The sequence below is a fragment of the Labrus mixtus genome, chromosome 11 (assembly GCF_963584025.1).
Source record: "Labrus mixtus chromosome 11, fLabMix1.1, whole genome shotgun sequence".
Lineage (NCBI taxonomy): Eukaryota > Metazoa > Chordata > Actinopteri > Labriformes > Labridae > Labrus > Labrus mixtus.
This window is the reverse complement of record NC_083622.1, coordinates 27,034,656-27,049,072: the sequence shown is the minus strand read 5'-3', so window position 1 is coordinate 27,049,072 and position 14,417 is coordinate 27,034,656. Positions and strand designations below refer to the sequence as shown.

At 41.4% G+C, this 14,417-nt stretch overlaps 1 protein-coding gene across 3 annotated transcripts in view; it reads left to right on the top strand.

The window, feature by feature from the left end:
• The window catches only part of LOC132984337 (zinc finger protein 516-like), a 52,413-nt gene extending 40,575 nt beyond the window's left edge, over window positions 1-11,838 (top strand). For 2 of the 3 annotated variants that reach the window (XM_061051135.1, XM_061051134.1), the window contains exons 4-5: window positions 1,795-1,899; window positions 7,748-11,838. In XM_061051135.1, coding sequence (XP_060907118.1) covers window positions 1,795-1,899; window positions 7,748-7,935 — 293 coding nt within the window. In that variant the 3' untranslated portion in view covers window positions 7,936-11,838. Of the gene's footprint in view, window positions 1-1,794; window positions 1,900-5,016; window positions 5,088-7,747 lie in introns of all 3 variants that reach the window. The other variant, XM_061051136.1, reaches the window with a different exon arrangement.
• The last annotated feature ends 2,579 nt before the right edge of the window (window positions 11,839-14,417 follow it).

Here is a 14,417-nt window from a genome sequence, read left to right as displayed (position 1 = left end):
ATTCAGTCTTCTTCTACTGACACATTTGGGGCTTTATGTCCCTTAACAATTAACTTCCTGGTTGTATTTTTCTATTGCCTCATTAGAGTTTCAGAACTCCCCTTTACTGTGTGGACTAAGACATTGCCTGGTTTTCCAGACTTGATGTACATTTGTTTGATAGTACAACACATAAAGTAATGGAGACTATAGTTGGACCGAGTATAGACATTTGTCAGGCTGATAATGATGTTGAAAAGACGTATCGAGAGTCATTTTATGCAAACATCGACAAGTGTTCTAAACGATCTAGTTTGATGATCCCTTTGACACTGAGAGAGACGCCTCATTGTAACTCATGTTGTGGGCTATATAAAACAAGTACTTGATTTCTAATGTCTTATTGGCCGACGCATCAATATTGATTAATGTACTGAAAACAAAATGATGAAAGAATCATGATTGGGCCACAGGTGGACTAGCGGTTTAGGTCGTGCCCCATGTAAGGAGGCCATCGTCCTCCAAGCAGGCGGCCCCGGTCTCCAGTCTGGCCCTTGACTCCTCACCCCTCATGTCATTCCTTACTCTCTCTCCCTGGTTTGCTACTCTGTCCACTGCCCGATTGATTGAAGGCATAGTTCTTCTCACATGTTAATGAAGTGATTTAAAGATGGTCAAGGATTTTTTGTTGGGCACGGATGATGAGATCTCTTCACCACCTGAACTAACAAAGCGAAAACATCCTGATATTTATGAGTTTGAAGTCATCAAATTCAACAAGTTTCTTTTTTCATTGTGCCCTATTAACATGTGAAGCTGTCTTGTGCATATACAAATAGAGTGTTGTTGTGTCATTGTGGGTTTGTGTGTATGTGTGTGTGTGTGTGTGTGTGTGTGTGTGTGTGTGTGTGTGTGTGTGCGTGTGTGTGTGTGTATAAAAGTAGAAAGTGTGTGCAGCCTATGCCTCACCAAACACACATAAAAACAACTCTTAAAGCACACACATGCAGAAACACACACCTGACATGTGACACACGGGCAGCAGAGCAGGCACATCACAGCCGGGGCGTTTTAATTGCCTGTAATTTATGCGGTGTGTGTGTGTGTGTGTGTGTGTGTGTGTGTGCTGTGTGTGTCTGGCTGTCAGCCTCTGAGATGATGCTGTGTGACAGCTGCAGTCCAGCCCCTGGAGCTAGCCGCTCATAATGACACATTAGACATACTAATGATGCCGGCGCGAGTCCACTACTGACGCTACCTACCTCCCTCCACCACCGCCGCTCCATCCAGCCGGCCTCTGCTCTTATGTACACCCCACTCACTCTCTGCCCATTACTGACCTTTACGTCTTCATTCAATCTCCGCGAAACATGGAAATGTCTTCTGACACAGAATAAACTGATGCTGATGTTCACCTTTTCACCTGCTCTTCTTAGAGAAAGTCACATGTGAAATCTCGCATGGGAATTCAAAGCATATGTGATTTAAGGACATGTTGGCCTTTGTATGTGCACATGTAACTCAAAAAAGTCAGAATATTTGAAACTGAAGTTTAGTGGTTATATCTAAAACCTATGCCCAAAAAATGCTCATGATTTTAATTCAGCTTCACAAGATACGGTAGGGGCAAAGCTGACGACTCCTAATAAAGACGAAATATAGCAAACTATTGTTACTGAGATAAAATCAGGTGGACTTATTCAATGTCTTTTTTTGACCACAAAAGTTACTTCAGCTCAGTTTTTTTTCTTCAGTTGAATGTGGAATATTGAACGTATTACTCTGTGTAATCGTGTTATTTTTTTTTCTCTCCAGGGATGCTGAGGTCTCTCATGCGGCAGGGACAGTACTTCTGCCACGAGTGCGGGAAGAGTTTCAGCCAGCCGAGCCACCTGCGCACCCATATGAGATCCCATACAGGTAAAGTTCGTCTTACAAAAGTAATACAGGAACACACAGATTGCATAAATACACATTATTGAAATGTCTGAAGAAAAATAATTGACTCATCAAAAAAAAAACTGTTATGTAATTGTATCCGTACTGGTGATTTTTAGATGTTTTTTGTTTGGATGAAAATCGGCTTCACTTCCTCATTGTTGGAGTCCCACTACAGTCCAAGCATATGACCTGCTGTATTTGTGAATATAATCATAATAGTTAAAACTGTAACCATTATAAAAAGTAGCAATCCTTCAATTTATACCAATCCAAACATGTGATTCAGGTGACACAATGATGAAATGAGTATTACAGTTAAATTAAGATGACCTACTTTCACTTAAGCTTGATCCAAACATATACGATGAATAAGTTAACCTCTATTATGTCAATACTTTGTGTTTGCCATAAAGAAAGGATTGGTCTGTTAGCTGTTTGAGATCAAGCCCAGCAGGTCATGATATATCAGAGATCTGAAAAAAAAGTTGTATGTGTTACTCCACACCAACAGGTGAACATATGGGATGAACAACAACCCACAGCATGACCATATAAATTCAAAGAACACACCAGGAAAGACTCAAATTTCAATAAGACTCGAAAATATCTAAATGTTAAAACCGAGATCAACTCAGGGATAAGACGACAAAAAAAACACCAAACCCCTGTGAGGGGCAGCTTGGCATCAGTCCCCCGCTCCAAATGCCACTGCCTTCAGAAGTCAGCACTGGGCTTTTAAGCACTGAGGCCAGGTACCTCATTGTGCATCCGTAGCTCCATCTGGGCAGAGCGGGAGACAACAGAAGGGGAGAAGGGACAAACAGTACAGGGAACAAAAACACACACACACCTATTGGTGCACATAGGTTTCTGTGCCTCACTCTCCAGGAGCAGAGACAGAAGAATAAGTCCTGTGATATTTCTTTAAACATGAGTATTCAAATGCATATGGAATAATCAAAAGACATTATGGATAGAATATAATCATTAATCACGTCGCTGGGGCATCAGTCTAGGAAGACTAACAGCATTTAGCGAGGAAGAAGCAGAACCTCGAAGTGAATCAAAAAGTTCAGCATGAACATGAAGAACAACCTTATTATCTACTTGTTATTCATGTAAAACTAAATGTTCCCACATTTTTTAACCACTCCACCAACAGTCACTCACCTGCACACACACATCATCGTCCTCGCAGCTATTTATTCACCCTGCAAACTCATCGCATGAGATATAGAGAATATATGCATGGGGATTCAACATTCTCAACATTTTTCATTGTCTTGACTCTGAGATAAATCACAACACATCTTTTTTTTGTTCAGCTGAGTGTGACAGGCGGTCTGTGAGTCGTCCCCGCCCTGGGCTGGGCAGCTGTCTCTATTTTTTAAAACTGAAACATGATTTGCTCCGGATACTGACCTGTGACAAATTGTATACATTATTAATCACATGTCAATTAGAGAGATGGAATTGTGCATTCTAATGAGACGGAGCAGCATTTGTCCTCGCAAACCTTATGAGGACATTTGCATGTGTCCTGATGCCATTCACCAAACAGCTTGATTTAGGCATACCTCTACTCCCATTCCTCTGCTTTATGCTTTCCCTCATCACTTTCCCTCTGTGTCTCAGTCCTGTCCTCTACTCCCATCTCCTTCAAAGCCAATGCATTCCCTTACATGCCTGCCCCTTCCTTTTCATTCCTGTACTTCACCCCCCTTTATTTCCTTTCTTTTCCCAGCTCTCATCCCTTTCTTTTTCTTTGTTACACTCTCACTTTCTCTTCTTTTATCTCTTTTGTCTTGTCTGACTTCAGCCCCTCCTATCTCCAGTCCACTTTGTCTTTCCTTCCTTTTTCTGTTCTCTCTAATCCACATTTTTGCTTCTTTCGTTTCACCCCTTCTCTTTCCTCCCCCCGTTATATCTCTCTTCTATCTTTTTAAATTCCCCATCCCGTTTCCTTTAACTACTTTTTCGTTACTTCTCATCTTCTTTTGCACCCTCCGTTTTTTTCTATGATTCATTGTGCTTTCCTGTTCATATTTTCTGTCTTGTCTTCTCTTCCCATCTTATCTTTTTTGTTCCCTGGATTGCTATTTCTTTACCTCTCTTGTTTCCTCTTATGGTCTCTTCTCTCCTCATGCTTGTTTCCCTTCCTCTCATTTCACATCTTTCTCTCCCCTTTTCCTCTCATTTCCATTTCTCCTCTCCTCTAGTTCTTTTTTGTATTTGCCGTCTCCGACTTCTATCCCTCCACTTCCAACATCTCTCATGTCTTCTTTCTTGTTCACCCTTTCCCCTTGTCATCTCACCTCATCTCCTCTCCTCTTTCTTGTCTTTCTCTCTTATTTTTGTCTATCCTTTCTCTTCTTCTCTCATCTTCTTACATTTCTCTCTCTCATAACTTCTTCCTTCTCGTCCTCTTCCCTCTCCTGTGCTGTCATGTCCATCACCCGTGCTGGCAGTGATCACAGTAGACAGTGTGATAAGTAGCTTCTTTATAGAGAGTGTGAATGATATGTGGCACGGCCAGTGATTCCAAGTGACAGAGGCCAAATGGTAAGTGATGCAGAGCTCAGCTTCCCCCGGAGCTGCATTGTAAACAAACACACTGCATTATCAAACACACACACACACACACACACACACACACACACACACACACACACACACACACACACACACACACACACGGCCATGCATAGGGTCTGTAAACACTCGCCAAGGCTGTAATTAATGTTGTCACCGACGGTTGTCTTCAGCATTGACTTGCACACGCAGAAAAGGCCAGCCACCCCGAGGCCTCTATTAACATGCGTCATATTAAATCACTGACTCTCCTCCACCAGGTTCCATCACCATCATCAGCACCATCATCACCATCATCTTCACTGCCAGCTCCCCTCTATTAGCAAGGGTGTGCTGGTGGCAAACGCTGCTGTGTGCGGGTGCTGGTGGAATTAAAAAAAAAAAAAAATTGCTTGTGTGGATCTGGTAGCGCTTTTAACCGAATGCCCTCCTCCCCCTCTTCCTCCTCCTCCTCTTCCTCCTCCTTTTTCCTCCCCACACCCCCTCCTCCTTCTCCCCCCACAGTTGGTTTTGATTTTAACGGACTCCACAGAGGTACTGACGCTCACACCACCGCTTCTGAAGCTCCCAAACAAGTATGTGGCACGATGGCTAACACTGGGCTCCCTCATCGCTTCTGCATGTTTCTTCTTTTTTTTTTATTGTTGTGTCACCTCTGCATGTATGTGTGTGTGTGTGTGTGTGTGTGTGTGTGTGTGTGTGTGTGTGTGTGTGTGTGTGTGTGTCTATGTCAATCCTGCATCAACAGCCTTTTGTTGTTGTTGTTGTTTTTTCTCCATGTGTAACAGTCACATGTGGCACCCTCTGCACCTGCATTAACACCTGGCATTCTCTCATTCTGCTGGATCACAACATGTGTATCCAGTGTAAAAATCACAGCTGGCTGATTGAAAAACTTCAGATTTGATTTCAAACCGACTTTTCAAATCACTTTCGCAATTTAATTACAGCAAAAACACAAATGGTGCTATAATCAATTTAGAAAAGGCTCTTACATACCTGATTGGACGAAGCCACAGGCACATACTATACATGTTTTTAACTGCTTCTCGTAGGGTTCTTTAGAACAAAGTATTTCTGATTATATCTGTATCACCTCTTCACATTTTACTATGTAAAGTTATGTCTTGGCCTGCACTCAATGTACATTTTAAAATAAAACTACAAACAATTATGTTACTATGACTATAGCTCTTCCGTAAATTTTGCGATTATTCCCCGATTTTATCAGATGTCTTCTGTTTAAAAAATTGAAAATATCTGTTTGGCTGATAATATATAAAAAACATTGAAAAGCAGTTTGTAAAACTAAATATTTAAAACAACAATTACTCAGTCAATCAGTTGAATTCACAGGCCACACAGCCAATCCAGCTGGATATATGTAGTTTTGGTACACTGTGCACAGGAAGTGCCTGTACAGGAGGGCATTCAGGTCGTTACCAAGGTGACTGATTTTATGTGCATCCTTTCGCAAAAACTGGAGTCATACGTCCAACATTTACATTTGCTTCAGTGTTGGCTGTGATCACCTCGGTGCATTTTCTGCAATGCAACACAGCGTAAAAAAAAATATAACATGGTTCTACTTTTGGCTGCAAACAGTAACATAGCAAGCATGAAACACAACGGACACATGTAGACGACGATGTGTTGAACCTGCAAATATCTGCATGTAGAGGGAAACGCATGGCTTAACATTCAGAAGCGAAACACAAACACATGCTAAAGTTGATTAAGTTACATTTGAACAGACCACCGGATCACTGTATTGGTACAAAGATAGAAACTTGAGACCCCCCCCACCCCCCAAACACACACCCACACAAATTCTAACTACAAAAGATAATAAGATAGTAGAGATGAGATGATCTTAGCAGGTTTCAGGTGTTCTGTTTCCAACATTTAAGACACTATTGTATTCATTTGATGAGAAAATAAGTTGTCCTTTGACCAGTCATAAAATCAATTCCATTTGAAACAAGAGAAATAAATGTAGTGTGAGTGGTGAACATGTAAATCAATTTTGATTATGAAATCCCTCGTAGTTTGTCGAATGACATTTCAGATTCTCAGTTTGTCACAGAGACGAGCGTCGAGGCAGAGGAAACAAGAGGAGTAAATCAGTTTCTGCTCTGACATTCTGAGAGTGCTGCTTTCTACACGCCGCGCCTCCATCTTAATTAATCACACATCACACACTCGCACACCCGCATGGACTCAGATTTACCGCACGCCATGAATGATGGGAGCAGGCGCGGCGAAGGGGTCCAATTAGATGTTGTGTTGACGCTGCTTTACGGTGACGATAACCTTTAGTATAATGTAGTGCACCGGTTCCGTCAGCGATGTTTCCTCTCGCAGGACGATGTCGTGGAGGTTCTCGCTTTCCTCTCACGTCTCCACCTCGCCATCTCTCCAGCTGTTTTTTTTTTTTTTTAGATTTTTGTGTGATTAATTATACCTTTTTTTTGTTTTATCTCTCTCTCTCTCTTTCTCTTCCTTCTTTCTTACTCTCTGTTGTGTTTCTGATGATGTATGATAACAGCTATATTTCCTTGTTTCTTCTTCAGGGAGAGGGGTGCGGGAGGTGGGCATGGGGAGTCATTTGTTTTCCTGCTTTGATACTCTTCCATTTATCAAAATGATAATTAGGTGCAATTAAATGGCAATCTCATTTGTTTTGTTCAGGTGTGTGTGGCTTATTCTTTTATTATTTTGTATATTTCTGCCGAGGTGTCTGTGCCATTGTAGGTCAGTCTAATTAGAAGAGAGAGTATAGGGTGTGTGTGGAATCTCGTTGTGTGTGTGTGTGTGTGTGTGTGTGTGTGTGTGTGTGTGTGTGTTGGGGGGGGGGGATAGACTAGGTGATTGAGAGAAATGTTCAGACAGGGTGTGTGTAGCTCTACTCCAGATGGCAAAAAAAAGGTAGAGTGAGTCCATCAAGGTCCAAATAGGGAAGAGAAGTTAAACTTAAATGCTACTCTTAACCTGCAGAAGGTTTAATTTACAGCTGGATGCCATTATGAGTCTCAGTCTTTGTTTGTTGGTGTGTTTTCTTGTTTTTCCCCATTTCTTTTCCAACTGCAGCCACAGTCTCTGTGCTTCACATTCTTCTGTCATGTTGAATCCCCTCTAAAAAGTCACCAAATAGAATGTATGAGTCCTCTCTGGCTTCCTCCTGACCTTTCATATTGTGTGTGTGTGTGTGTGTGTGTGTGTGTGTGTTCACCAGGGGAGAGGCCATTCTGCTGCCAGCTCTGCCCATACCGAGCCTCTCAGAAAGGGAACCTAAAGACGCACGTCCAGAGTGTCCACCATATGCCTTTCGACAACAGCCAGTACCCCGACACCAGGAGTTTGTTTCTGAGCCATGAGGAGCAAGGAGTGCTGGATGCCAAACACCCACCAAACAACGGATAGAGAAGGATCGGGACTGTGGACTAGACTAGTCAGGGAATTAAACATCCACAAAAACAGCATCACTGTTCTGAATGAGAGGACTAAAGGATGGACCCAAGCCTCTACTTAACATCTATTATCCCTTCAAATATGTTTCTGAAAGGCCCTTGTAGTTTTTAAAAGATTTGTTTCTCTATATATGAAGCTTGTTGCCAAGCAACTTTAAAATCAAAATGACTGACATCAGAAGACAAGAGTTTCTCATCTACTTGTAGAAAGACTTTTCTGGTAATGTTTTCCAGATAGAAACTCGGGTGTCAGGTGTGCACACTGGCTTGAAATCCCCCCCACGCAGAAGAAATGAAGAGTGAACTGAGAAATGTCCGATCAGCAGGAAAACTGGACTTAACGCTGATTGATCGGTGCTCCTCTTGGTCTTGTTTGAAATGAAGGCTGAAGAAAGTTAATAAATTGTGTGTAGTTTACATCACCTTTAATGATTCATGATGACTATAAAAGGCCTGCAAAAAAATGTAAAGAGTTGCCTCTTGCTGCCTTTTTGGAGGTACCAACAGGTGAAGTTGCCTCGGGCACGCTTTACAAGAAAAAATTAAAAAAGAAATTGAGCTTGAATTCGAGGGTTAAATCAATGACTTGTGGCATTGCATGGCTGCTGTAGTTGCCCCCCATCTTTTCCCTTTTCTAAGCTTTATAGTAAAAGAATTGTGCATTCCTCAGGACACCAATCATCAGAAACAGGAGACACTCTGCAGTTCATCAACAGTCAACAGACACACTGCAAGTTTGATTCATCTGGGATCTGACTCATAAATAGGAATACTTCCATCTGTCTGTGTGTGTGTGTGTGTGTGTGTGTGTGTGTGTGTGTGTGTGTGTGTGTGTGTGTGTGTGTGTGTGTGTGTGTGTGTGTGTGTGTGTGTTTACGTGTGTGGGTTAAACTTCCCTACACTCCAAAGTGTAATGTTAGGAGTGCAGTGACCACTCTGAGTCTGTGCAGTTGATGATTAGAAGAAAGGAAGAGAGAGAGAAAGAGAGATGGGATTAAAAGAGCAAGAGAGAGAGAGAGAGAGAGAGAGAGAGAACGCTAATGGGGGTGTCTGCTTTAGTGCTCATTAAAAAGAGTGTGCGTTTTTAATAGCCAATATAAATGAGCGGACCATTTTTATGGTCATTCAATTATTGTCCATTTAAGAGGAAGGGGCTGAGTGGAGGCAGTTTTCATCCATAACTCCTTCATATTAGGGGAGGTTTACGGATACCGACCCTTCTGACTTTGAATTAGACTGACTCTAAAACAGTTGGAATTAAGAGAAGATGCTATATAGCTCCCAACTTGAGTTCCTGCTAACAAAAATATGGCCTTGCTAGAGTTAGCTTAATTTCATATTTCTGAAGGGAACCAATAGCTTTCTGGCCCTTCGGTCTCCTTAACCCATTATGTTATGAAAGCTTTGATACCAAACCAATCCTGCAACTTTTGAAGAAATCGTTTTAACTGTACAGAATAAGTTAGCTTCAGCTAGTAGGTTTAGCCGGGCTTTGAGCTATGCTAACTGTGCAGAAACAGATGCTAGGACCAATTTGTTGATAGAGTTTAAAAGGTCTAAAATGATATGCTGTGTGAATTGTGAAGATTAGGAAGGTGGAGAGATTTAACAAATTATTTTTGTTAAATCAAGACTAACGTGAAAATTAAGTAAAAAAAAAAAAAAAATCTCAACTTCACAGAAACGGTAATGTTTTTCACTGGGAAGAGTGACACTATTACCAAAAATACAAGTCTTCAACACAGATTCTGTTTCTCTTTCACCTTTTTCAAGCCATCGTGTTTTTGTAGTGTAGCATTCAGAGCCACACTAAGTAAGTCCGTATTCAGGCTCTGTGCTAAGCTAAGCTAATTAGCAGCTAATTGCTTTACCATCATGTTGAATGCAAAACACAAGAGTGGTATCAATCTTTTCATCCGACTCTTACCTAGACAGCGAATACCTAAAATAAAGCAGACTTATTCCTTCAAACCTGTCGAGTTTGTCCAACATAATATAACATGACCTTTTATTCATCATGTCCACTTCATATTAGCGCTCACCTGGAAAAGTAAACAACCAGAGATACGGTGCTACTTTACTAATAAGCCAAACTCACTGGTGCTGTCAGTCTAGTTTCTTGAATGGTGATGAGAAGATTTGCATTCGAGGAGAAAAGAGTGAGGAGGTCAGAGAGAGAGAGAACAGCCAGAGGTCTGAGGTCAGGCTTCCAGAGAGTTCAGGTATAAACACACCAGATGGAGATTTTGAAGGAAGTTGTAGAGCTGTCACAGCCTTAACACAGATGTGTGTGTGTGTGTGTGTGTGTGTGTGTGTGTGTGTGTGTGTGTGTGTGAGAGAGAGAGAGTGTTCTTTAATGCTGTGTATGTTTCTTTTTGTTCCAAACTTCTCCACACTGTATAAGAGGTCGCCTCACTTCTGTCCTGCAGCCTCACTGCAGATGCTTTGTACACTGGCCTACCTCCTTAGCAAAGAACACCTATTTGAAGTTCATTGGCTGGTTGGCCTGGCTGTTCTTTGCTATAGGAGGACATACCTGGGGCTTTTTTCCCCTTCTCAATAGCCTTTAATGATTGAAAAAAAGCCATGCCTTGATATATTGGAGTAACAAACCGGAGAACTCATAATTACAAAGTAGGACTAGAGCCGTAGAGATGGTGTTGTACACTTAAAAAAAAACTAAATTCAAACAGGTTAAAGGTTACAGAGTAGTGTACATCCCGTCTATTTTAAAACCTCAGTAGTTTTTACATTATAATGAAAATGGTTGCTGTACCAGTGGGTCGTTGCATACAAGATTGTATGCTTGAAAAAAAATGCCTGATCATACACAGGTGTGTATACTGAAGGTGTGGGTAGTGAAAATACTTGAAATAAGGATACTCTAGCCTTGGAGGTAGTGTAGTACTAATACCAATGTTGTACAGAATTCCCTTTAAGATTAACTCCTCAGTTATGAATTTGTACTCCGAAGTGTGACTTAGAAAAACTATGAAGCAGGAGTGAGTGTATGTAATATAAAGTGTATATCTGTAATCCACTCTTTACCAAACCCTTATATACAGCGGTAGAAACCAAATGGCATTAATAGTGCACTTAGACTAGGTTACTGCTTTAACCGTTCTCAGTTTGCCCCGTTCTAGCTAAGGTTTCTTTGAGAATGTTTTTTTTTTTTAATGGTGCCGGCTAACACTCTTCAATGTCATTTCTGGTTTAGAGGCTTTTTTGTTAGCATAATTTCATAGATTTTAATGACAAAGGGTTTGTTCTGTGACGGCTTAGCTCATGGAAAGTTTGATAATGCTAGTTGCAGCAGTGCTTTATTTTACTTTTTTTCAACAACAAAAAAAAAAAAAAGATGTAAGAGTGTGTTTTTAGTCTTTCTCTTTGCTAAACTGCAGGATTTGTTCAGTAGCTAGTCATGGCTGCCCTCCCAGAGGGGCTGGCAGGTGTTGTTCTTTTCTCTTTGCTTGTTTTTTTTTTCTATGATGCCTCTTAAGTTGTATTATTTGTGTCCGTATTGCTTTCTTTTATTTTTTATTCGTTTTGAACTTCATGATTAATTTACCTTAGAAGACATTATTATTATTCCAAATGTATTTGGTTGATATCTGTATTTATTATCACTTCAAAAAGGATGCGAGGACAGAGGCAGACAGGAGTGTTTGTTTAATTTGATTTTTCTGGGTTGTTTTTGTTTTTATACTGTGTAGTTTTCATGCCAGCAAGCCGATGTGAAAGCTCTACCTCGTCTGAGCCATTCTCAGTTCTGTTACACTTTTGTACATCATTTCAAAAAGATGTAATGTCATGTCCACAATAAAGACACACAAAATGGCACCTGTTGGCGCTGTTTCATCTGGTTCCGCTTGTTTGTTTAAATTTACCTCAGCCGCTGTGTGACTGAACACTTCCAAGTTTAGATGAAAAAGCTCCGTGCGCTCGCAGTCTGCAAATGTTCCTCTTCCCTTTTGCTCTCACTGACGGTGTGAAATTTACAAAGAGGCATGCAGTGCTCTGAATATTGACAGGATTAAAAACGGAGCATATTTTGTATTCCTTTGTGTCTCTTAACACAACTTGTTCTCACCATGGTCACTCACTGTCATCTGATTTTACTGTCAGCTATGAGAACACAAGCTGGACTGGTAAATATTGAATAGAGCCAGTCAGTCATGTCCATATTTCACCCAGGCCTCAGCTAGAGGAAACAGAAGCTCGACACAATCTGCTATGAATATGTCACCATTTTGGCAGAAGAAAATAATCATAGAGCTGTTTTTGAGAGTTTACCATTATGTTGTGTTATGTTTAACACTGTCAACATGTACTAAATGCTATGTGTGAGGTTTACTTATTATTCCTATATGTTTTGCTTCGATCAGTCCATACATGCAGGCCAGGTGAGCTGGAAGACCATTTTGAAATGTAGAGATACATGATTACAGTCCCATAGTCTGGAGTTCAATAAATATACACTGTAATCCAAAACCAAAGCCAGAATGGAAATACAGGATAAATAACTGAAGCAAAGGTAAAACATTCTCCACTATCTCCACTGACAGATGACTTGAACAGTACTTCTCTCCATCTTTCATAGTAGTGACATCCAAAAACATAGTGAATGTCTGCTCTTTCGTGCTGAGCGATTAGTTTATAGTATATTTTTTGGAACTTTTTAGATAAAAACATTTGCTTTCTGCAGCTAGAGCTGAAACAGAGCAAGCAAAAACAATAAGGTTGTAGCTGAAGAGCTCAACGATGAGCTGACACTGCACCTGATAAAACCAAGCAGGATTCTACATTTTTATATCTGCATGCACCAAAAGATTTTCCTGATATGAATATTTGCCATTAGAACATTTGGAGAACAAAATTGAATAAGGATTGTGATGTCAGTGAGCCGTGGCATGCTGTCTTTAGTCCTTTTATACTCTTTGGTAAATGGTAAATGGACTTGAGCTTGTGTAGCATTTTATAGTCTTCGGACTACTCAAAGGGCTTTTACACCGCAGGTCACACCTAACCATTCACACACTGACGGCAGAGGCAGCTACGTAAAGTCACCCTCAGAAGTAAGCAATCCCATTTATACGCAACTCATGCAGCCGACAAAGCAGCTGGAGCAACTTGGGCAAGTGTCTTGCCCAAGGACAGGTTGCTTAATGAAACCCCCAACCTTCCAGCTGAGAGACAACCGACTCTTAACAACTGAGCCACAGCTGTCCTTCTCTTTATCTTGTCTGTATCTCATCAAGTTTAAGTGAAACTAAAGTAGCCTGCATCATGTTGAAGGCAACTGTTTTTAATAGAACATCTGCATGTATGAACTCGTCGTTAGGAAACATGTGAAGAAGGACAGCAATTGTTACCTCAAGGTGATGACATAAAATAAGATGATCTGATGATTGGGACATTTTACAAAGAATAGTTACAAGACAATTCATCTTAACTTTTATCACACTTTAGAAAACAGACAGATGGTCTGCCCAATTGACTGCGGATGGACGTCACATCCACCTCCTCCCATTGTACAAAAGCCAAAAAATGCCCATGGGCACTGACATCTTGTGATATCATTTGGATCTGCACAGTGGTGATTGGCAGGTGGTACTGACGTCTGAGTAATTACATCGGCGGTATTGACGTCAGCGTCTCATGGTGTAAATTCTCCTTAAGAATAATTTTACCATCCCTAAGCCTGAAGTCCTTGGAAAAAATGTTTTTCTCCCATAATATAGAAAGAAAGTGGAGGGAACTGCCACTTCCCTCCAAAAATCAAATAGTTTAATGTTACTTTAAGTCAAACTGGTTGTCACTTTGAAGACCCCAGGGTCTACCATCCTAATTTGCTTCTCTAATACCGTCTGCTCTTCTAATAGAGTCTATTTCCCCAAACCTTGTGGCTCTGTTTTGCTCGGCACACAATCTCCATCACCCCAAAGAAGAAAGGGAAAGCGGTCATGATTCATGAAGACGAGGTGAAAACAGATCAGACCTTAGCCATGCTGCATGCTGTTCCCTTTCATACTGAGTGACATGTTTGATGGATAGTGACTTTGATGTTCATCGGGCCCCGTTGGCACCTTGATGTCCACGTGTGGCCGCGCGGTTGAAGTCGAGCTGCCAAGCAACGGAGATGAGAACCCCTCACCCTTCAACTGCGAGGGACCACCTAGGGATCGGTTGCTACTTTGCCAGTCTCTTTCATGCTCCGTGTCTACGTGCACCATCTGTCTGTCGGTTTGAGTGACGGCTGACTGACAGGTTCCCTCTGAGAACATGGCACATAACGTTAATGCCAGGCAGGCCCGCGGGCTGAGGAAAGACTGCAGCTGCCCGTCACTCTTCCCAACCTCATCAGTCACTGCGAAGGCAGACGTGACGGCCCTGAGCTCCCTGAAAAACCTGTTCCCTGACATCTCTTCTTTCTGT